At 55.1% G+C, this 24,527-nt stretch overlaps 1 protein-coding gene across 1 annotated transcript in view; it reads left to right on the top strand.

Moving 5' to 3' along the window:
* The first annotated feature begins 9,281 nt into the window (after window positions 1-9,281).
* The window catches only part of ITGA3 (integrin subunit alpha 3), a 39,540-nt gene continuing 24,294 nt past the window's right edge, over window positions 9,282-24,527 (top strand). Inside the window, exon 1 of the mRNA XM_067541083.1 lies at window positions 9,282-9,582. Coding sequence (XP_067397184.1) covers window positions 9,344-9,582 — 239 coding nt within the window. The 5' untranslated portion in view covers window positions 9,282-9,343. The remainder of the gene's footprint in view (window positions 9,583-24,527) is intronic.

Here is a 24,527-nt window from a genome sequence, read left to right as displayed (position 1 = left end):
TCAAAAAGCAGAAGGCAAATAAAAAGAACACCCAATCTATTATTTTGACATGATCGCGTGATTTTGAAAGCCAATCTCCTGATTTTTGGTGCGCCTGACTCGTGATCTTTGAACATTTGGGGTTGGCAATGCTAGGGAGGCTGCGATGGACTCGGGGGTGGGGGTCACAAGAGTGCACTGGACTCTCCTTAAATGGTTGTCTGGCAGGGTAGCTATTTAACGCCACAGCAACATCACGGTGCTGGTCTCATGGCCTCGTCCCCTTGGTTTTTCCGAGTGGCTCCCATAACCCATCACCGTCTTCCTCACATCCTGCTCCTCCCCACCCCCAAGGGAAACTAGTTCATCTTTTCCAGCGCCAGCATGTCCCATCCCCTCCTGTCATTCTCGGTAACATTCAGGAACGCTTGCTAAACACAGCCAGGAGAGGCTGCGACTGTAAATATCCTCTGCAGCTGAGTCTGGGATCAGAAACGGGAGCTGGGAGCGATGCCAGGAAGGGGCGCTGGGAGACGATTCCCAACAGGCTGCGAGGCTCTGTCAGTTCCCAGCTCCCATGCCAGGGACGTGAGCGGTATCCAGGACGCCTGGTTTATTGCTGTGGGATTCTAGCCTGGTGAGCCACCAGAAACAAAACCCGCTTCCGGTGCTTTGGCCCAGGGCGATGCGTCGCTCTTCCCCACAGCTTCGGGGCAGCTGGGATTCTGCCTGGAGTAGTTGGGTGTCTGGGGTCTCCACTACACTAGTGCCTGGTGGGCCTTGCCGAATAGCAGGACAGTCGTGGTCCACAGGCAAAGGAAGGGGCGGGGAACTCAGAGGCACGACCTGCTTTCTTTAGCATCCAAGAGCACGAAGACGATGAAGCATCTCTGGGGCCGCTGGCTACTCTGCCCAGGCTACAGATCTGGACGCCTGCACTGCTAGTGCCACTCCGGTTCTTCTCAGTTCATTTCTTCCGGAGTTTCCTGCCTCCTTTGGCTGCGTCCCTCATTTCGGTTCGTAGCTGTCCCCCTCTCCTGGCCGTGGCTCACAGGTAGACTTTGAGCAGGAAATCCCGAGCCCCCTCGGGACTGTGGGCCATGCCGCTACCGTGGTGGTGGTGGTGACTCGTGGAGAGGAGGGGTGGGATTGGGAGGAGAAGTTAGATCCGAACCCCTGGGAGATGGGGAATCACAGCCAGCCCATGGGAGCAGGGCCCTGATGTCAGGGCAGGGATGTTTGAACAGCCTCCCCCAGCCCCAGCCAAAACTGAGCCCCCACAGCCAAGAAAAGAGCAGGAAGGAGAGGGGGGATTCAGCCCTGGCGGGCGCAGCTGAAGCTCCATGGCAACGGACGGGGTCACACCTGCTTACTCCAGCCCTGAATTCGGCCCACCTGGTGGCAGTGGGACATGACACCACAGCAGACCCGAGGGAGGGGGTGATGCTGGCTCGCTAGTTGGGGCCATCAACGTTTCATGCTCCCCCCTTCCCCCCCCCTCGAGCCCAAGGGGAAACCAGCCTTCCCACCCCATCCCCACAGGGATGTTCCTCTTCCTTTGGCCCCACGGGCTGCCCCGCCTGTCTCCTCCCCCCCCACCCCACGCCACCCAGGTCCCTGCTGACGGCAGGGCTCAGCTCCCAAGCACCTGCCTCTGTGGAAGTCCCCTTGTTCCTCTGCACTTGACATCCAGGAACACCCCCCCCCACACACACACACACATCCGCCCCTTTAATCTCCGTGCCCCACCTGGGCCTCTGGGCATGGCGCGCGGCATGGAAATAAGCTCATGGCATTTCAGGAAGGGCGTCCCTTTCCCCAGGACGAGGTCATCCAGGAGTTTGCTAGGCAGGGGAGGGGGTTTGTGTGTGCGGGTGTGTGTGTCTGGGGGGGGAATTGCATGGCAATGACAGGGCCTGTCTTTTCCAACCGGGGTATGCCCGGGGGGGGGGGGGGGGGCGGCTGGATAAATCAGCAGGGGGGAAATGAGTCACTTCGTTACAGGCCGGCGAATTCTGGCGCTCGTGACTTTCTTTTTCTAGGCCGTCACAGGGAGGAAATGGAGTGTTTGCTTGGGATGAGGAGCAGGGTGGGGCGTCGAGGGAGCTGGCGGGATATGAAAGCGGCCGTGTGGCTATTTGCGTTGGCGCTGCGCGGAATACCTGCCATCGTGGGCAAGCCGGCTTTGATGGGATATTAAACCTCCTGCTAGAGCCCCGGGCGGAACGCAAGGCCAAAGAGTTTATGAGAAATCTGTTTACCTGCCGTGAGTGTCGCGGTGCGGAGCTGAGGACTATTGCCGAACCACGAGCGCTTCCTAACGCCATCTGTGGCCATTCCCACCGCGCCTGAACTTGGGAAGGCCAGGAGTGCTTGGCACAGGTGCAGATGACGGTGCCAGGTGCTGGGCGAAGGGGAATCATGCCCGAATCCTATGTCCAGTTGCAGTGCAGGCGCTTGGTACGTCTGAAAATCAGGCTTTACTTTCGGGGGCTTAGTCCCCTTCCCCTTCACATACTCCCTGCTGCCTTTGCTCCAGAATTCAAGCAAGGGCAGGGCTTTAAATCCACAAAGGTGGGGCCGGCACAGTGTGTTACCCGCTGGCATGGACACATATTTGGCAAACTGGAGGTACCAAAGACAGACTGAGCCACCTGTTGCTGGAAATGCAAAGTCTCCATCCTTCCCTTAATTGCGAAGTTCTAAGGGTTGGGCCGGGTGTATGAAATACCTGAGGTGGCTCTAAGGAGAAAGAGAACATACAAACAGGAGAATGGCCATACTGGGTCAGACCAAGGGTCCATCTAACCCAATATTCTGTCTTCTGACAGTGGCCATTGCCAGGTGCTTCAGAGGGAATGAACAGAACAGATAATCATCAAGTGATTCATCCTGTTGCCCATTCCCAGCTTCTGGCCAACAGAGGCTAAAGACACTTCAGAGCACGGTTTTGCATCCCTGCCCATCCTGGCTAATGGCCATTGATGGACCTATCCTCCATGAGTTCGTTTTTTAACCCTGTTATTGTCTTGGCCTTCACACCATCCTCTGGCAAGGCGTTCCACAGGTTGGGTGCAGAAATACTTCCTTTTGTTCATTTTAAACCTGCTGCCTATTCACTTCTTTTGGTGACTTCTAGTTCTTATGTTAAGAGAAGGGGTAAATAACACTTCCCTATTTACTTTCTCCACACCAGTCGTGATTTTATAGACCTCTGTTATATTCCCCCTTAGTCGTCTCTTTTCCAACCTGAAAAGTTCCAGTCTTATTAATCTCTCCTCTTACGGAAGTTGTTCTATACCCCTAATCATTTTGTTGCCCTTCTCTGTATCTTTTCCAATTCCAAAATATCTTTTTTTTTTTTGTGCTGGGGCGACCAGATATGCATGCAGCATTCATGATGTGGGCAAACCATGGATTTCTATATAGGCATTAGGATATTTTCTGTCTTGTTTTCTATCCCTTTCCTAGTGGTTCCTAATATTCTGGTAGCTTTTTTGACTGCTGCTGCACATTGAGCAGATGTTTTCAGAGAGCAATCCACAGCGATTCCAAGAATTGTTGAACTAACTTCCTCGTTTTTGTAAAAAGTTCCAGAGGGGTAGCCGTGTTAGTCTGTACACAGCAAAAACAACAGGAGTCCTGTAGCACTTTGAAGACTAACAAGTTTAATTTCTGCAGGCATAAGCTTTCGTGGGCTGCAACCCACTTCATCAGATGATAAATCAGATGAATCAGGGCTGCAGCCCACGAAAGCTTATGCCTGCAGAAATTAAATATAGTAGTCTTTAAAGTGCTACAGAACTCTCGTTGTTTTTCCTCATTTTTGTGTAGTTCCCATTTCTGAAATTAAATGCTACCATAGCGGGTTGCTTTGGTGTCCACCATACCCACAGGGCTGTTCAATTTTATTATGTTATGGTCACTATTACCAAGTGGTTCAGCTATATTCATCTCTTGGATCAGATCCTGTGCTCCACTCAGGACTAAATCAAGAATTGCCTCTCCCCTTCTGGGTTCCAGGACTAGCTGCTCCAAGAAGCAGTCATTTAAGGCGTCAAGAAACTTTATTTCTGCATCCCGTCCTGACATGGCAAGGACCCAGTCCATGTGGGGATAGTTGAAATCCCGCCTTATTATTGAGGTTTTTATTTTTCTAGCCTTTCTAATCTCCCTGAGCATGTCACGATCACCATCCTGGCCAGGTGGTCCGTAGTATTTCCCTACTGCTTTATTCCTCTTATTCAAGCATGGAATTACTATCCACAGAGATTCTATGGTACAGTTTGGTTCATTTAAGATTTTTACTTCATTTGACTCTACGGTGTCTTTCAAATATAGTACCACTCCCCCACCAGCGTGACCTGTTCTGGCCTTCCGATATATTTTGTACCCTAGCATTACCGAGTCCCATGGGTGTTTCATTCCACCAAGTTTCTGTGATGCCTCTTATATCAATATCCTCATTTAATACAAGGCATTCAGGTTCACCCATCTTAGTATTTAGACTTCTAGAGTTTGTATAGAAGCACTTTAACACATTGTCACTTTTTAGCTGTCTGTCATTATGGGATTTAATTAAATGGGAGTCTTTTTCATTTGACTGTTTCCCATCAGCTCCTACCCATATTTTATCCTCCTCCATCCTCCCCTCCTTACTAGGGGAAGAGTGAATGAAAGAATGGGACTTGGAGCCAGCAGCTTCTGAGTTCTGTGCTGCTTCTAATACCAATGGCTTCAGGCAAATTAGTTAACATCTGTGCCTCAGTTTCCCCATGTGCAATACAGGACATTGTGAAGAGTGACTGGTATGTGCAAACTGTTTTAGATCCTTGGATGAACTGGACTAGAGAGGTTAGACAAAATCCTGGCCTTCTAGGACTTGACACGTGTCACTACATGACACTCTGAGCCCTCTCAGAGCTACAGTGGAACTACAACCCAGATCCAAAAGCATGAACCCCTACTACTGGAACTAAAGGAGAATCTCCGTAAACTCTTACCAATATAGGGCATATGACACACAGTCGAGCAATTCTGATTCCATCCAGTTGAGGGCAATGGAAGCATAATACACCATAGCCAGTGTTACTGTTGTTAGAGACTGGCCTTGATTGCAAAGTTCAGCTCCCAATTTGCCCAGTGTCTGTTTGACACCTATCTTACTATTAAGGACAGGTCAGCTGTGACCATATGGCTCCCTTTTCCTAGCAAAGTATTCTTATGTATTATTTGTATTAACATAGTGCCTAGAGACTGAGTGATGGACCGGGACCCCATTGCGCTAGGCGCTGTACAAACTCAATCTGGGGTCCTTCCAGGTCATGGAAAAGTGGCCTTGCAGTTGTGATTTGCGAGAGGCTGAGAATGGAGCGACCAGGGCACAGGTCCAGGAATGGAACGTGTGAGCAGCAGACCTGCCTGGCAGAGCCAGCGCTAGGCATCAGCGGATGAAGCAATTGCTTCCGATGAACAATTATTATGTGTCATGGTGGTGGGCAAAAATATTCCGGCCAAGGGCCCCTGAGAGGCTGCCACCGGCCCTGCCACCTGGGGCTCGTTGCATGCAGCTGCTGCTGTTGTGGTGATCTAATACTTACAAGAGACAGGCCGCAGGGGGAGGGCAGGAAGCAGAGGGGCTGACAAACTAAACAGGAGCGTGACCATCCCCCGGTATCCCTGTCACTGCAACAACATGCATTTTGACTTGTCCCATCCAAGAGCAGGCCTGCAAGCTTCAATGGAGCCAGGCACTCTGTGCCCGGGCGCTGGTCTGGGGCAGAGCCGACGTGATGCGACAGCGCCGGACGTTGAAGGATGCTGTGCTCTAACACGCGAGAGGTAACGCAGGCGTGTCTGAAAGCTGGAGTTCAAGGAAGCTGTGGAGGGGATGCAGTCACTTCTCAGGGCCCGAGAGGGTGTTGTGACGATGCAGGCAGCGTGTGCAGTTACAGTCTCTCGGCCCACACCCAGACACAATTTTTTCCTGTGTGCGTCCCCTAAGCTGGCAAAACTACATGCCACCCTTTTCTCAGGGCTTGATGTCAAGACACTTTTGCCCTAAAGCAGCACAATTAACTGTTCAAAAGCCAGGATAGGCTGCCTGCTTACCCTTAACACTGCCCCTTGTGCGTGGGCAAGCGTCGAACGACATGACCACATGTTGTGTCCTTAGATTTCAGCGCCCCTGTCTCACTCGGGGCACAGATGCTTTGAATGAGGAAGGGGTGTGGATGAGTTAGTGCAGCAGGGAGGCAGACAGATGCACACCGTGTGAGGGCTGTCTGGCTTCCCACCATTTACAAAAGAAACTCGTCTGTGGAAATTAAATTCAAGCCTGATGACTTTTCATAAATAAAAACAACCGTTTGTATAGAATTATTTTGGTCCGTACTGGGCAGTTAGTGCAAGGGGAATCTGCACAACCTAAGAGTTCTGCGCGGGATGATGACCTGTCTGGATGTGTCTTTACTGAGTTGCAAACTCCATTTGCCTTCTCCAGGGCTCCCACATAGGGGGGAAATAAGGTACACTTTACTGGGGTCCGGAGGCCCTGGGGGGCCCGGCCCAGGCTGCAGCCCCCATTACCACGAGGAAAAAAAATTTCATGGCTCCTGAGATTGTATGTATGGGATGAGGGATTGTGGTATGTGTGTGGGAAGGGGCTCGTGTTACAAGTTTGTACTGGGCCTGAAAAAATTATGCTTGGGCCCTGGCCGTCTCCATCGTCCACGTGCTTCCATGGTGGACAGGAATTCTTAAGGTGAGAGGCAAAGGGCTAAGAAGAAAGGGTCACCGAGTTAAGTGCTCAACCATTAAAATGTGATCGCTGCTGTAGAAAAAAGTCTGGTCCCCTGCCCACAAGAACTGGTTGGTCACCTAACAGCATCACCTGGGAAGACTGTGATCACCTGTTGAGGCTGAGGAGGGAGTCACCTGACAGAGGAATAGGAAGGCTAATAAAGGGCAGAAGCTGCTCCAGGCTTTTTCTTTGGTCATTTTTCAACAGCTTAAAACGAGGGAAGCAGCTGCAGGAGCTGGATTCTGGAGGGGGACCCTCTCTTCCTACCTATCTGTACACAGGTGGTCTCCCAAGGGATAGGTGAGCTAGTGTGAAAAGAAATGTGTACAGGGTTTATTATTTGCATATGGATCTGTGTATTTCTTGTGTGATTAAATAAAGAGCAACAATGTGTCAGAATTCTGTGTGCACTGTCTCCCCGTGTGTTACATGCTACACCTCCTGTGTGCCTTGTGAGAAAGTTAAACTGCCACCCAGAATGCTTACACCTTTGGGGGTTGGTCAAAGAGGGTGTGTTTAAACTACTGGGGTATCTTGAGGGTCAGCACTGGTCCTAGGGGCCTAGGCAATGAGCTGAGGCGGGGCCCCATTTCCATCTACCCCGTGCTTCATTCACTACACACCCTCCCACCTGGATACTGGAGGAGGCTGGGGGTCCTGTGGAAATATCTGTATGCGATCACTGAATTAAAGACAGTATTATAATGCATACACACAATGGGGTGCAGTTAAGGTTATGTGAGAAACTTTAGCTTTTGTGTTTCCTGGCTTTTGAGGAATTAACTTTGCAACCTTAATGGTCTCCCAAAAGTGGTCGATGGAGGTGCTACTTTTGTATGCAATTTTACATTAATTCCCTTTACTTCATATTTATTAATCCGCTTTCAGTGCAATACTGTAGATGTACGGCGTTTATTACAAAATGAGCTGTGTGGCTTGGAAGATTGAAAATCTGTCCCTGAGTCCCTTCACCAAAGATCTCAGCCGGAGCTGCAGATAGCTGCCTAGGGAGATTTCCAAACATGCCAAAACTGTAGAGCCCATTGGGAATTTTATTATATGTTTTTCATCAAAAAAACACTGATTCATTAAACCTGAAATGGTGTTATGTGCGGGAAAGCATTGGTTTTGACAAATAACTGAAAAAAAAAAAAGTTGAAAGAAAAAACTGTCAAAATTGCCTGTCTTGTATTTTCTAAACGAAAAATTTTGATTTCCTGGTTTGAAATTATTTTTTGCTTAGAAATTTCAGCTAAATTTATTTAAAAATGTTTAAAATGATCAAAATCAAAATTAAATCATTTGAAATGATCTACATGAAACATTGTGATTGACACAAATCAATTCCCCCCCCAGATTTTTGCTTTACAATTTTTTTGCAGAGAGTTTTATGACTTTTCATCTTGATTCAGGATGAAAACCTTTTCCAAAAATCTTCAACTTTCCCAGCACAGAAAAACAGCTTCCCTCCCAGCTCAGCAGCTGAGGAGATGAACTCGGGTGACTTTTGCTGCCAGGTTGCCAATCTGAATTCAGCCCAGGTAAGTACGGATGGAACGCTATTGCCATCTGAGGGCTGTTGCATGGCCTAGGAGAGGTGGGATTCAATTCAGTCCTCCGCAGAGGGGCCTCCGTATCACAGACACCAAGTACCTTTGGCTCTGATTAGCCCAATCCCGAGCAGCCTCAACCAGGCCAAGGACTGAATAATACAAAACCTCCCTTCTCACCAGGCTTGATGCACGGTGCTGGGAATGGTGTGTGGATATCCTATTCTCTGAGCTACACTCTCTACTTTACTTTACTATACTCTATACTTTATTCTGTAGCTAGATAGAGGGTTTCAGATCTCTTCAGGGCTGTCAATCTGACACCTGTCCAGTGCAAATAAAAATGTCCAGTATTCAAATAATAATAATAATAATTCTGCATCTTCCAGCTCTCACCAAAAACAACCCCCCCCCCCACACACACACACACCCCCACATAGCAACTAACTGCACAAGGGATTTTTCTTCCCTTTGCTAGGGGAACTTGCAGAGGGCCTGATCCTGCCAGCCTTCACGCAGGATCGGCTGTGACTCGGGGCTCGGTCCCGGCCAGGGCTCGGTATCCCTGGAGGTGAGCCGAGCTGCTGGAAGAGCAGAGACAACCACCGCAGCACGCTGCTTGTCATGGCTAAAGTGGACCCAACTTTTTTAAAAGCGTGGGTGCAAAACGCCCCGCTCCTGGGGGGGGGGCAGTCCCTCTCCCCATCTAGGAAACAGCCCCCCCCCTTGCTTCGGTGGCAGGGCGGCTAGCCAACGTGCCACGGCCCCTTTAAGAATGAAACTCCGGGCGCTGGTTGCTTTTCCCCGGAAGAAAAGTGTCCGCGCAAGGTGGGGACGGGCGGTGGCTTGCTACAGGCTCCGCTCGCACAAGCTCCGCCCCCGCCGCTGGATGCTGGAGGGAGCCGGGGCTCGCGCTCATCCCCGCGCCGGGGCTTTGCTGGAGGGGGAGGCAGGCAGGCTGCAGCAGGCAGCAGCAGCGGAGCTTGTCCGTCCCCGAGCAGCCCCGCGCATCATGGCTCCGGGCGCGATCCGGCTCCGCCGCAGCACCAGGAGCGGCCCCGGGAGCCAGCCGCGGCTCTGCAGGCACCGGCTGCTGCTGGGGCTCGTCTGGGGGACCCTCTGCAGCCCCGGCTGCGCGGCTTTCAACCTGGACACCCAGTTCCTGGTCCTGAAGCAGGGGCAAACCGAAGGCAGCTTCTTTGGCTTCTCGGTGGCCCTGCACCACCAGACGGAAGGGCTGGACAGATACCTGTGAGTACAGCCCCGGGCCCCCTGCTGACGCTGCTGCGGGGGGGGAAGGCAGGTGGTTGGGTGGGTTTGGCCCACAGGCGCCCCCCCCCCCCAGCGCTCCCCATAACTCCCAGGCAGGGGTCATGGCTGGCCCGGTATCCCAGCAGCTGCTGCTGCTGCTGCTGGGGGGCAGCTTTATTTGATTCCATGCTTTGCTTTGAGGAGGAGGGGGGTTGGGGGTAAAGTCTCTGCTGATGGGTGTGTGTGTGTGTGTGTCTGGGAGGTGTGGGGAGAGGGGTGCCGATGTTGCAGCTGGAGAAATAATGCACTTGTTTCTTTTATTTTGCAATTTGCAAATGGCAATGTCCCTGGCTTTGGTGGCGGCCCTGGGCTGGCCCACGTCCTGCAAACGCACAGGTGACCAACTGAACTCACTCCTCACTGAAAGCACGGGGGCGGCGTGAGTACAGTGTACTCCCGTGGGTAGCTAACGTGTGCAGGATCAGCCTCTGGTGAGCTGGTGACAGAGGGGCCGCAGGGCGCTCCTGGCGGAGCCTGGCGATTATTATTGGGTTCCTGGGACAGAGTCAGTGGCGCCCTCCAGGATACTAACCTCCTGGGTGCAGGCAAAGAGTAGGTCATAAGAGCTGAAGTGCAGCCTGTACCCAGCACCTCCTCCAGAGGGGGGGTGAATCAGAGCTCTCCAGCTAATCTTGGCACCGTATCATTTTAACACTGGACTTCAGTGGGAGCAGCCCCGGGCCTTTATCATATTTCCTCCTTGACCTCCCCGCCGTACGGAAGAGGGAGGGTGAAAATATCTGTTTAATGGTTTCCTCTGTTGTACTTTTGCTGTAGTGCAATTCAAGAGCCAGGAGCCCTTAAACCCACCCCCCCACTACCACCTCTTTGGAGACGGTTTTGAATGTGTGAGAGGCTGGTGGTGGCTGTTTTTCCCAGGAGGAGAAGGGAGGGATTCTCAGGGACCTGTTGAACATTCCTGTGATTCCTTATTGAATGGGCTAAAACCTTTGCAAAAGAGCTAATTCTCTCTTGATTAATTAGCTCCCCCCCCTTTCCTTCCTGCGTACCCTGGACCCTCTGTTCTCAAGGAGAGCTTTCAAAGGGCCTGATACCCGTATTCACCTCTGTGGAAATCAGGACTGGCTCCGTTCGAATTTCTGAATCAAGGGAGAATCCAACTGTTGTATTTTTGTACAGTCCTGGGGGCTTGATTGCCTGGCACCTTGGGGGGGGGGGGGTCACTTGCCAGGATTATCTGGGTGTACCTCACTTAATCATTTCCCTGCCTCCAGCGCTTGGTCCCTCCTAATCTCAGTTTGTGGCACAGAATAGCCCAGGCTCCTGTGGGCTGTATTACGTTGGTCTAACTCCAGTTGTTGAGTTTGGTGTGCGGGCGTTGGTGGCTTGTGATGGACGGGAGGTCAGGCTAGATGACCTGCTTGTCCCTTCTGCCCTTGAACTCTCGCTGTGGCCTTACGCTGTCCTTGACATCGGTGCAAAATGCGCCTCTGATTCCGTGGTGTCGCAGGCTCCTTTTGCACGGGTGTGAATGTCGGCAGGGGATGCAGGGCAGCGAGGAATCGGGTTTCCCCTCCCCCTCCCGGCTTTTGAAGTTGGGAGCCAACTGGAGGGGCTCTTTCCATTGCACCCAGCGAGGAGGAGGAGGATCCTGTGCCCTGCGGAAAGCTCTCACTGCAACAGCTGCATGGGCTGCAAGCATCGGCTGTGCATTCCAGAGGCTCATTTTAAACGCTCTCGCTGAAGTGTGGGATTTTATTTATTTATTTATTTTTTTAAGGGGGAGCGAAATCCTTCCTTGTCTCTCTCCTTCTCCAGAACAGCTGCTGGGGAGGAGGCGTGCACTGCTCGGGGCTGAGGGGGGGGGGGGGGCTCTGCACTGGGAAATGTTGGCTCGCAAAGTGTGTTGGAGAAGCATGGTGTTGGCTGGGATCTACCCTGCTTGGTAGGGGTTGAGTTAGAGAGGAAGGATGACCCAGTGGTTAGGGCCCTAGCCTACAACTTGGGAGAGAGGGTTTCAATTCCCTGCTTGGCCGCAGACTTTCCTAGGTGACGCTGGGTGAGGCCCAGATCCTCACTATGCCTGCCCTGCCTCACCAGGGTGCTGGGAGGAGAAATCCATTAAAGACTGGGAGGGGGGCCGGGTGAGTACCGCTGAGCAGCTTAGCTAAAAGCATGGAGGGATTGAGACGGGAGCTAAAAGCCAGAGTCTCGCGAGGTTCTTCTCTGGATCTGAGCTTTCCCCTAGAAATCCATCCGCTGCCCTTGATTCCGACGCCCCAACTTCTCATCCGCACCCAACCCTTGGTGATGCAGGATGCTCCGAAGCCAGATGCTGAACCAGCCCCCTTTGCGCGGCTCACCCCGTATGAGGAGTTGGAAGGCGGACGCTGGAGCCTTCTTCATTTTCTGTTTCCAGAAGGCCCCAGGGGCAGCCATTGCTCAGGAAGAACAGAGCGGTTGTGGCTGGGGCAGGGCAGGTCCTGCTCTCCAGAGAAAGGCGGCAGGGAAAAGTTCAAAGGGCGACAGCTACTTTTGCAATCCTGACCCTGAGTTTTTCTGTCTCACCTGTGTTGGCTCTGGGATAATGGGACTGAGCAAACTGGATGCTGCTCGCACCCCATCGGCAGCACTGCAGAACTGGCTAGGTGTTTGTGGGTTTGAGGGTAGGCTGCCTTCCTCTGAAGCATCCGGTGTCATGACCACAGTCTCTTGGCCCGGACGTGTTGCTTGTCTGACACGAAGATGCTTCTTCCTTTATGCGAAGAGGAGAACTGATCACTTGGATCCTCTTCCCTGGCGCTTTACAGACAGACTCTGGGCGTCTTTCTCGCTGCCCTGTGGCACCACAGAGGGTCTCCTGAAATCCTGGCTTGGACTCAGAAGGGACAGCTGGTTCTGCTGCTGTCTGTGCTGAGCTTCCAGGGGAGCAGTCTGACAAAGATGGGAGAGGCTGCCTGTGTGGAGAGGGAGCATTGGCTCTCTGAACCATTCATCCCCTTGTCAGCCACATTTCCAATTCAGCTCATCATGTGCATACTAAGGACGTACAGTCAGCATGCTTGATCAGACCAGTGGCCCACCTAGCCCAATAACCTGTCACTGACCATAGTTAGCAACTGCTGCTTCTGAGGACGAAACCTTGGAATGGATAATTATGAAACAATCTGCCCATAGGGGAGGTTTCCTCCTGACCCTTGTCGGTTTGCAGCCGGTTTATGCCTTGAAGCATAAGTATTATGGCTCTGATCCAGCAAAACACTTAAACACATGCATATGTCTTAGCTCAATTCATGTCAGTGAGACAAGCCACATTACTTAACATTACGCCTGTGTTTAGAGTGGCTTGCTGGATTGGGCCTGTACTAAGATGCACTTTCATCCACTTGCATTTTGTTATCTTTTTAATTTCATCCACTGTCCTCTTCTTCCTTTTGCTGGGGAAGAGGGAAAGTAGAACTGACAGGTGTTCTCTGCACCGGTCCTTATTTTCTTAACACTTCTGCCATGTCTCTTCTGTTCCCGTATTAAATAGCGCCTGGGGAAAATTTCCTAAAGCACCTAATTTGAAAAGTGACGTTGGCATTTAGGAGCCTGATCTTTACTGCTAGCAGAAGTGCAGCTTAAGTTCACTTTTGAAAGGGACATCATAGATTCCAAGGCCAGCAGGGACCCCTGTGATCATAGTCTGACCTCCTGTCTAGCACAGGCCAGAGAGCTTCCCAGAATAATTCCTACAGCAGATCTTTTAGACAAACATCCACCCTGGCCCTTCGTAAGTTGTTCCAAAGGTTAATTACTCTCTCGCTGTTACAAATTTACACCTCATTTCCAGTCTCAATTGGTCTAGTTTCAGCTTCCAGCCATTGGATGGGTTGTGCTGTTCTCTACCGCATTGCAGAGTCCATTCTTAAATATTGGGTCCCCGAGGGCCGAAGTCACTTCAGGCACTCTGGGAAATGTTACCCTTCACCTTTTCAGTCTCTCCTTGCATAAAAGCCACTGATGCCTCTGATCAGTTCAGCTGCCTGTCCCTGGACCTCTTCTGTTTCTAGGTGGTCTTGTAATTAAAGCACCGGTCTGGTATCCAGGAGTCTCCTGGGGTCTCTTTCTGACTGTGTCGCCGAGCTGCTGTGTGACCATGGGCAACTCACTTAGGCCTGTGTTTTCAAACCAATTCATTAAGTTTGGTTGCTTCCACTGCTGGGTGCCCGCTCCGAGATACCAAAGGGCTGGATTTGCAGAGGTGCTGAGCGCCCCCCGGTTGCAGCTGACGTCTGTGGGAGCTCCAGGGGCTGAGCCGCTCTGGAGATCAGGCCGTCAGCATCCCAAGCTGGGCGCTCAAAGGCAGAGGACGCTTCAGAAAATCAGGCCCATAGCCTCCTTGTTTCCCCATCCGTGAGATGGGAATAACACCGCTCATCCCCTGCTTGGTCCTTCCCTCTCTGTGATGCACTGTGAGACCTGAAGATGGGCTGGGTGACACCTGCTGCCAGATGGTGGTGGTATTTTGAGGCAACCTAAACCAAACACTCTTGGGGCAGGCTGGTTCTCAGGTGGATCCAACAACTTCCCAGGATGTGCCGAGTTCATTCCCGCCCTCCAGCGGCCCGAGCAGACACCTGCCTTGACCCATCTGTGATGAGGTCTGCTCATGGTTCTGGACCGGTTGCCGCTAATCCAGAACTCCCTCTCCTGCCGTCTTGTCTCCACTGCTCCCTCTCTAGCTTGCCTTACGGACGTGGCGGAGGTACAGATTTGCCAGGGTTTAAATAAGAGGTTCAATGACAGGCACGTCAGAGAAAGCTCGGGGCCTCCGCGCCGGGCTGGATGGTCACCTCCCCGATTCGCCTTGAGGAAGGGTGGCCACGCAGGTGCACGGAGCAGAGAGCCAACCGTGACTCCCCGAACCCATAGGGGGTGTTCGGAGCTGGGGGTCGTTAACCTGGGTTCACGTTGCGGCGAAGACACAGCCACTCTAGCTTGAACGGGAGCCGCTAACCCGTGTTAAGAGCTGAGTTGCCCCGTTGCCTTCAAGGCTGTTTGAATCCAAGTTTCAGAACGCTGTGTAGATGCAGCCTGAGAGTCTCCGTCCCTCCCTTGGTTTGGATGATCCCCTTCCCCCCCTTTTTATACAGCAGCTGATGCCCCAGTAAGTGCCCAGCCAGCTACACTGGCCAATGAGTAGAAATTGGTGGAGCCTGGGCCCCCTCACCCCTCCCAGGGTGGAGGTCATGGCGTCCTTGGGCCTTGCACAACCAGTCTAGCTCTAAGGAAATGGTTCTCTCGAGTCTAGGCGTTTGGTATCTCCAGTCCCCCGTCGGGTTGTGCTCCCCTCCCACCCCCACCAGCAGGTGGGCTGGTGCCCAGGGAACCGCTGCGTGGAAATCTGCTTTCTCCACAGCTGGACTAGAAATGCACATCTGGATCCCGCCTCCGGAGCAGAGTGAGGGTGTCTTGTTTGCCAGGGCCCTCCCCTTCCCTGCCCACCCTGGGGGAAGTTGGGGGGGGAGGGTCAGGCTCATTGACCGTAATTGAGCCTCAGGCCTGCCCTGAAAGGCTAGACTGGGCAGCAGCAAGGATAGCTCTCGCCTTGTTGCCAACTGCCCGGGACACAGAGGGTTTGCTCCTGTGGGAGCCAGGCCAGTAATGTGCTGGGGAGGGCGTACAGCTGGGTGGCCGAGCCTAGAGACACGAGCTTGGCATTGCTTGTGCTCCAGGCAGTGACATCCTGTGTAGGGGAGAGGCTCCCTCTCCATGTGGATATCCAGCTGGTATCCAGAGGGCGCGTTGGCTCCATTACCCCCAAGCTGTGAGAAGTGAGGCCTATAGATTTGGAGGGGAGGGGAGGGACAACCCAGGGATTGCCCAGCTGGTCTGTCCCAGTCTGTCTTCCACACTGGAGGCTACAAAGGAAGGTGCCCAAAAGAAACCACAAACCCTAGTGCGCCCGACGTGTACAATGCTAGACAGTGCATCCAGGAGGAGGGGAAATTCCTGCCTGACCCTATGCCCTGAACCATGAGGATTGACACCCATATAATAGTCGCTGTAGATTTCTCTGGTCCAGTCCAATAGCTTAAGCTGTTAGACCTTTGCTTCCTTCTAGAGAGACAACGTAGCCCAGTGGGGAAGGCGATGGGATGGAGGAGACATTGGACAACCCATTTGTCCTCTGTGTGCCAACGCTTCCCTCTTCCCCCTCCCCCACGCCTTTGGTCTCGACCATTTAGACCGTGAGCCCTTCAGGGCCATCTCTTACTATGGCTCTGTACGTGCTGGGGCCCTGATGTCTGCAGAGATACTGTAATATAAATAATAAAAGTGAACATGGGGACGCAGTGTCTGGTCGTTGCAGAGGATGTTCTTTTTTGTATCTGGAGTAGCAGAAATTTGTTTAATTTCTCCGGAACAGCACCGCCTCCCCCACCCCCAAGAGAATCTTGCTAATTCAGGAAATGCTGTTACAAGCCTTTTGCAAACAGCCAGAATTCATGTGGCTGTCAGTCATTAGCCGACATTTCTCACTCCCACCTCTTCTGGGGCCCGAACCCTCTCGAAAATCGCTAGGTGCTTAAAAAGCTGCTCGTCGTCTGTCTTCCAGCCGTCTCTTGGCTTGTCGGCAGGCCGGTAATGCGTCCTTTCCAGTAATTACAAAGCCTATACATTGATTCACTCTCTTTATTGTTGCTCCGGGATAGTGACAAGCAATAGTGAGCTTCAAGGAAGATGCTTTTTTTTTTTTTTAATTCCTTTTAGAGGAGTGTGGATCCGTTTATTTCTTTTAACGGCACAGATGGTAAAAGCCCCAAGAAAAGCTCTGCAAACACAGGGATGGGTTGGAAGAGGAGGAGGAGGGAGAGAGAGTGTGTGTGTGTGTGTGTGTGGGGGGGGGGGGGTCTTAACTTGCCCTCTGGACAGCAGGCAAGGGAGGAAAAAGACCTGATGAGCTAATATGCCAACTCTGTGGGCAAAGCAGCCCTGGACTGTTCAGGGTGCTATGATAATGGGATCAGATGGGTGCTGGCTATATAGCCCTAGTAGACATGGGTGGTGAGACTAAGGCCTGGTCTACACTGGAAAATTAGGTCAGCATGACTACAGCCCGCAGGGGTGTGAACCGAGCCCAGCCCTGTGCGACGGGCGCTCGCCCGTCCCTCGTTGGGTGGGACAGTCCCGAAATGGACATTTCAAGTCCCGGTCCCGGGCTGAATGACTCTGCGACTGCCTTTCTTCCGGATTCCCTGCTCTGCACCAAACCCAGACGGAGGCTCTGGGCGGGGACGGTGGAGTGGAGCTGAGGTGGCCTAAGCCGGAAGCTGGAACCGGTGGGGATCCCTGGACCTTCCACCTGTCCTGGGAGGCAGGGACACAGGCCGTGGGCTGCTCGTGGATGCACCGATCCCCCACCCAGGGCAGCAGGAGGGTCCGAGGCGCCCCACAGCGGTTCCCTGCGCAGTTCTTACTACTGCCTGGCTCTGGCCTGGCTGGGTCAGGGCTTCGGGGAGGGGGAAGAGGAGTAGCAGGGGCAGGACTGCTACATGTGTCCCGCTTTTGCAGTTTGAAAAGCTGGCCACCTGTGCAGTGCATTTAAGCTAGCGCAAGTCCCCGTGGGGACGTCGCTCGGTTAGAACCTAAGAACGGCCACACCGGGGCAGACCAAGGGTCCGTCTGGCCCAGCGTCCTGTCTCCCGACAGTGGCCAGTGCCAGGCGCGGCAGAGGGAATGAACAGAACCGGCAATCGTTGAGCGCGGGCAGTGACCCAGTGTGTATTTCCACAGCAAGGCACCGATCCTGCCTGGGTGCTGGGCCCAAACCAAAACGCCTGGCTCAGATCCCGCGCCAGATTTTGGGGAAGTCCGCCTCTAAGCTGAGCTAGGGCCTGTCTAATTTTAGATAACCTCGTTTTCTCTTTCTCTTCCCTGTCTGTCACTTTCCTTCCCACTCGCTTTGGCCTTCATAGCAACTGGCAAGTGAGTATCTCCTGAGTGATGGATGAGCTGCGGCTCTGAACCCTGGCAGACGCTGCGTGGGAGCCCAGGCTCTCCAGCCGGCCCTTCGGGGATGCATGGAGCAGCCGAGACCCTGCTGCCGCCTTTGCTCTGCATTTCCTCCTCGCCCCTGTGCGGTCGGGTCTGTCACGTCCCCGGGAGCCTCAGGGTAGCTGAGTGCGTTTGATGGACAGGCACTAAAGATAAAGGAGGCTGGGGTGGGGCTGCCTTCCATCCCTGCGGTGTGTCCTTGGCAAAGGGGAGCTGTTGAGACGTGCCGCTTGGATCTGTCGTCACCTGGACCCAGGCTGTCAGGGTTGGGGGGCACAGTCCAGGGTAGCTGGAGGCCTCTTAGAGTGGGGACTGAAAAGTAGCCCTCAGAGCTGCTGAGGCAGGGGCTTCAGGGCCTGTGGCAAGGGGATGGCAGGGATTCCGGGGCCCTCCTGCCCCATTGTTCGCTCAACCCCTTGGCTTCCTTCCAGTCCACTTGCAAGCAGGCGTGGCTTTGCCCCGGCTTGTGCGCGGAGGGGGAACGCCGCTCAGTTTAAGCACAGCAGGGACGGGGTCATGTGCGCGGTCTCTGCTTCTGATTTCCTCCGGCCGGGGCTCTTGTGAGGTGGGAGAACGCTGGGCTGGCACCCCCGAGGAATTGCAGACGATAAGGGAAGAGATCGCAAGCCCGGTGTAAGCACAGATCAGGGTGTCCAGGCCAAATCCCAGCTGGGTCACTTGTCCCCCCCCCTTCTGAGTGAATACAGCACTGGCCAAAATGTGTACACACACCCCCCCCACGCCCCCCGTTTGGGGGCCCTGTGTCTGCATCTTGCTGGCAGGATTGCTGTTTGTCAGGTGCATGGGGTGGGGTGTAAGATGTTAGCACTGGCAGGGGGTGCTCGGTCTCCGGGGTGGATGTGGCTGGCTCACCGGAGAGCCCGGCCCGGCAGTACGATAGCCATCTGGCTGCGGGGTCCAGCCCATTGTCCTCCTGCTGACGGGGCTGGCCCGACCCACGCCCCTTCGGCTACTCCGATGCCCACGTGCTCGTGGCTAATCTGGCGCTCCAGACGCTGTCAGGTGTTGGGTGTTTGGTTTTGTTTTTTTTTCTAGCCGGGAGCTATGGGGAATGTCAGCGGCTGAAGCGTGCGCTGGCCTGCCGGGGCGGCACCCAGCCCGGGCCTTGAGCGGGAGTCGGGAAAGAATTCCATGGGCTGGGGCCAGATGGGAGCCTTGCCTCCCTCCCCGAGCCCGGGCCGGTGGGGGAGTCCACGCCGGTCCCTGCCGTACCAGCCAACACGGGATTGAGGGCAAGGAGTGGCTGGCGCGAGGGGGGAGGCAGCCTCTTGCATTCCTGCCTGCTCTTCCAGCCCGCTGAGGCCCTGCCTGCGTCAGGATGTGAGCCACACCCCGTCTTCCCCCTCCACCGACCTGCAAATCCTTCTGCAGCCTCCCCCCAGATCTGTGTGTACCCTGACAAAACCACCGGCACTGTCTGTCCTGACGTCCCTGCGCCCCTCGGTGCTGGAGGGGTTCCCGCCTCTGTCCGGCCCCCTGTGAAAGCAGCTCATGCAGGAATCTGGTACGCTTCAGGAGGCCTGTTTAATTCATGGGGAGCTCACCCCCTAAATATATCGGAGGCTTCTTGGAAAGGTTGGATCTGGGTCCAAACTCCTTAACTGGGCCGGGCTCCCACTGCCCTGCCAGAGCCAGGACTAGAACCCAGGCATCCTGGCTGTGTCCCTGCTGCTCTAACCACTAGACACTCCCCTCCCCCAGCCAGGAACGGAACCCAGCTCTCCGGGCTTGTCCTCTGCTCGGAACCCGTCACGCTAAAGGCCCAGCTCTGAACTTGGGGCCCAGAGGCTGACGGGGACTGGCCTAAATCATGGCTTGTCGCCTGTGTATGTTTCCCTGCTGCCCTCTTCCTCTGCACCCCCACTCTGAAGCTGGGGCTTCCCCATTCCCGGAAGGAGACCTACGAGCTTTTGGGGCCGGGCAAAGTTTTAACCTCCTGCCCTTAGGGAAGGCAGTTGGGTTTTCCCAGAACGCCCTCCCCAGCGGCACTGCCAGAGGGGAAGAGCCGCTCCAGGCCTCCCTTGGCTGGGAGCTGGGCCGCAGGAGGCGGGCTGTGTCTGCATCCGTCCCCAATGCACCTGCACTCGGCCATGTGCCCCCCGGGGCGGCCGGTGGCCTGGCTGGAAGGGGAGCTGGCCTCTGAGCAGCAAGAAGGTCTCTCTCTCCAGAAGGCCTCGTGCAAACGGCAGCCTTGGATCGGAAGGTTCCTCCCCCTGCCAGCCTGTCGGTGGCCCCGGGGATCTGTTTATAACCGGGAAAGGAGTGAATGATAGTCCTGCAGCGGGGAGGAATGCGCTCGCTCCACGCCGGGCTGCTGTCCATGCCGCTCTACCGCTAGATTCCCCTCCTCCCAGCCAGGACCACCCACTCTGGGGGTAGGAGGGGAATTCAATCCCTCACCTTTGCACAGCCTTGAGATTCCTCCTCACGAGGCCCCCCACCCCCTCCGCAGGGGCGGGAAAGGAATTTGTGATGTGCGACCTTTTGAGCCTTATTTATCCTCCGTATTGTGGGAGTGCCGGGGAGCCGCCGTGGTGGGCCATGCCCTGGCCCCCGCTGTGCTAGGCGCTGTACAAAATGACAGCTTGGGGCTCCAAGTGCCAACCGAGGCGATCCACATGCATTCAGTCTTGTTTGCCCTTCTCTTTCCACTCTCCCTCCCAGTGGATCCCATCCTTCCTCTGCAGAGGCTGCTCCCTTTTGGGTGTGGGGTGGATTTGTTCCTTTTCAGGCTGGTCTTGAGGGCAGAGGAAGGGGGGGAGCCAGAGGCAGGCAGGTGTCTCCTGAGCAGGGACATGGGTGTTTCTCTGGGGGAAGGTGAAGAGGGTCTTCTGTCTGAGGGGCTTCTAGGGCCTCCATCAAAGCATCCAGGTTCCACATATTTATCCCCCAATGTGAGACAGGGCAGGACAGGGCTATTATCATCCCCCATTGCAGAGATATGGGGGCGGGGGATTGGGGCCAGAGAGATTGAGTAACTTGCCCAAGGTCAAACAGGGAGTCTGTGGCAGAGCCAGGGGGTTGATTCCAGGCCTCCTGGGTACCAGAGTAGTGCTCTAACCACTGGACTCCCCTTCCCCCTTCAGTATCTTTCTCTTGAGGGTTAGTTTAATCCCTGTTTATGCATCCCGCCCCCTCCAGCCCAACTCACCCCCAACTCCAACCGTGCCCCTTTTCTCCCGGGGATGGGAGGCGATCCACGTGCATTCAGTTGTGATTGGTATTGTCTCTCCACCCCACTTTTGGCAGTGGATGCCGTCCCTGTGCTGCAGAGGCCCCTTCCCCCCCAGCATTGACCCTAAACCTCCTCCTTGGACTCCCAGCTGCCTGGGAGATATCCCCCTCCCATTCCCTGGGTGAAGTAGTCATTGTCCTTTGGTGTGTGCGGGTGGATGAGCCCTGGGAGGAAAGGTTCCTGTTTTATCTTGCCCTGCCAGACGTGTGCCCACAAGTTCCTGCGCGGACGGCATCCTTCCCCCCTGACATCACTGCCTGTGCTCTCTGAGCCGCGTGGCTCCTTCTCCTGACAAATGCCCCACTTTCTGCTTGGGGTATGTGAGTGGACCTGAGGTTAGTGGCCTCGATCCTCCAGCCTGGGCTAGGGGTTAGAGCAGGGGACTCCAGGACCCTGGGTTCTAGTCCCAGCTCTGCCACTGGCTTGCTGTGCAACCTGGGGCAAGTCCTTTTCCCAGCTCTGTGCCTCAGTTTCCCCTTATGTAAAATGGGGACGATAGTGAGCTACCTCCCACAGATGAGGGGTGGGTGTGAAGCTAAAGTCCTTAATGGTGGCAAAGGAGATTCTGGTATGGAAGCAGCCAGAGATGGACAAACTGCCTTCTTGCCTCCCTCCCCCCAACCCGCTCAGCTGCCCTCAACCTGTCGCCTCCAATCTCTACCCCAGAGGGTTTCTCCCCAGCGGGGTGGCGGAGTTCGAGAGCTGGGGTGTAGGGGTGAGGAGCCACACTCCTTTCTCAGAGGAAGGGCGGGGGGTGACGGCTCTTGCCCAGCGGATGATAGGCTGATCTCCAAGCAGATGTGGTAATAACTAATGACGGCTGGCGTCGGGCCACAGCCCAGTGCCTCACTTCATGCCCAGGGCTTGGCCTGGCCCCAGGGCTTGATTTGAACAGTTCGCTCCTGGCTTCGCTCCTACCGGGCAGCCTTTTCAGCCCGGCTCTGCAATCGGCTCTGCTGAGAAGATGCCCTGGAGGTTGGCCTTTCTCCTTGCGGCCCAGGAGGTGACCACTGACTCCTGCGGGCTGATTCTCACTCCATCCACTTTCTCCTGCTCTGGGGGGCAGCGGGCATGGGGGATTGCTTCCCTGGGGAAGAGAAGGTGTGTGTTGTGGGGGGATGAAGACTCCCCGTGGGTCCCTGGCCCAGCTACTCTGGCCCTGGCACCTCCAGGCCGCCCGTCTCCTGGAACGGGAGGGCAGGAGCTGTCACTTCCGTGCCTGCTGGCTGTGTTGGTGCCAGGGCAGGCAGGAGCTGCCTTGAGGCTTCGCATTCCTGCCCTGAGTCAGCCTGCTGGGAATCTGCCTCTGCCATTCTCCACCCCCCACCAGAGCTCAGAGCGTTGCATTGTTCTGCCCCTGCCCCTCCTTTGGCAGAGCCGCACCCCTGGCCTGCTGTTCCAAGGCTGCCGCCCGCCTTCCTGCAAACCCAACCCCCCCCCCGCCCGCCGCTCCCCAGGAAGCACACGGGGCCCATGGCAAAGCCTCGGGCGGGGCTGCATCGGCGGAGAGGCAGGGCCCAGGCCAGCCTGGTACTGATTCCCATGGGGAGGGGTGGAGAAGAAGCAGAGGGTACCCGGGAATCTGTCTCAGGTGCTCTGGGGTTTTTTTTGGGTAGACCCTAGAGAAAGGGGATTCAGGGCCTGCCTGGCGTGGGGCTGCTGGAGCTTGATTTCTGTGAGGAGTCTGACCCGGGGGAAAAATTCCTTCCCAACCGAAATGTGGCGAGCAGACCCTGAGCGTCTGGGTGAGACCCACCAGCCAGACACCTGGGAAAGAATTTGCTGTAGTAACTCCGAGCCCTGCCCCGTCTAGTATCCCATCGCGCCCCCTGGGAGATGTTTGCTGATAGCTGTCAAGGATGGGCTGTGTGATGGCCCGTTTATCTCCATTTGTTCTTGTGCCAGCCGGGGCCCTTCACTTAAATAACTCCGCTCCCTCCCTGGTGTTTATCCCTGGGATGTATTTATAGACAGCAATCGTATCCCCTCTCCGCCTTTGTGTAGCTGGGCCGGACAAGCCACGTTCCTGAAACTCCTCTCGAAAGGGAGGTTTGCCGTTCCTTTGAATAACGTTCTCGGCAGCTGTTGCCCTTCGTCCCCTGAAGCGGTTTCTCGGCCAGTTGAGGGGAAAGCTGCCCTCGGCGCTTGGTTTCGCCAGCACGTCTCACCCTAATCTGCAGGGGCAAGATGTGGGGGGCTCAGTTCCCTGTCCCCGTTCAGTCCTCTCTCCCGAGCCTGACTCGGCGGGGCCCATTAATCCCAGCTGCAGTGACGCTGGAGGAGTTTCATCTGGAGACTTGCCCAGCCCGGGTTGACCTGAGAACCCGCAAATTCCTATCACCCCAGAGCCGTCAGACGGGAGCAGCCGGCAGTCACGACCAACACCGGTTACATGGGGAGTGGGGCCAAACAGAGGCTCCAGGGGCCAGTCCCCTACCCTGGTGCTCCCTCCCTGCAATAGGGATCTGTCCTGGTGGCTTCCCCGGCCTCCACCAGTCACTAGAAAGATCTCTTCCAAGCCTGCAACAGTGGCTGGGTGCCTCTGTGCTCTCTGTGTCCAGCTAGCAGGCAAGGCTCCCGGGTATGCAGTGGCAGGGGGCAGCAGACCAGGCTGTAAGAGCGGCAGGAATGAGCCGCCCATGGCTGGCTGGCCGGCCCATGGACGTGGATCTGCTGGGGAAGCAGTGGAGGTCGGGGCTGGGGCTCCTCGCCCTGAATGGCAGCGTGTTTCCTGTATTCTCCAAGAGCACAGGGCCTATGGACTGGTACTGCAGGGGCAGGGCTGGCACCGGAGCTGTGAGGATCGATCTCCTTCGTAGAGAACCCTGGTGCTGGCCGGTGGCTGGGTCCTGCCTGAGACAGCCGCCCTGTGGGCCTGTCTCATGAAGCTGAGCTCTGGGTCTGAAATTCACCTTTGGCCGGGGAGGTGGATGATTCAGGCTTGTTGCAAGTCCCTCCAGTGGTCAATCGCTCTCTGCTTCGCTGTCCTGGGGAAGCCGCGTCAGCCCCCCTGGCAACCCCCCTGCCTAGGTGCAGATATCAAATGTTGTGCTAAGGTTCCCGGCTGCGGGAAAATAAAGATGCATCTGGTGCATCTTGGAACAAATTCATTATGGACTCGGAACTGGCCACTCCCCTCTGATGGTCAATTTCTCCTGCAGTTGGTGTCCCGGGCGCCTTCCTTAAATGGCTCTGTGCTACTGATCTGAAAATCCCAGTAGCCCCTGGATCCCAAACACCTCCCTCCTTGCCTTTGTGATCCCTGCTGCCATGAGGCCCTGGCACAGGGAAGTTGACTCACTCCGCTCTGACCCTGGTATCCTGTGCCTGTGGAGCTGGAAGTGGAGTGACTTATCAGGAAAGTATTTCCCCTCCTGGATCGCGGGCACCTGAGTCACTGGATGAAGCAGGCCGCTGCTATCTGGCCGTGCCCGCGGCCCTGTGCCCACAATGGACGTGTCTGGACTCATGCAGGAAAGGGAACGGCAGGTGAGTGAGTGGGGGAAGCTTCTCACCTCTCCCGTCTTAGGTGACCGGCTCTGACTCAGAGCCGGGCCGCACCCCCTGCTGCTCCAGTGCAGAGTCCAGCGTGGCTGGCTGTGCCGTTCGGCTGCTTTCCCCTGGC

The sequence above is a fragment of the Emydura macquarii genome, unplaced genomic scaffold (assembly GCF_026122565.2).
Source record: "Emydura macquarii macquarii isolate MOO-44397 ecotype Brisbane River unplaced genomic scaffold, CSIRO-AGI_Emac_v2 contig_629, whole genome shotgun sequence".
Lineage (NCBI taxonomy): Eukaryota > Metazoa > Chordata > Testudines > Chelidae > Emydura > Emydura macquarii.
This window is presented reverse-complemented; position numbering and strand designations above follow the sequence as displayed.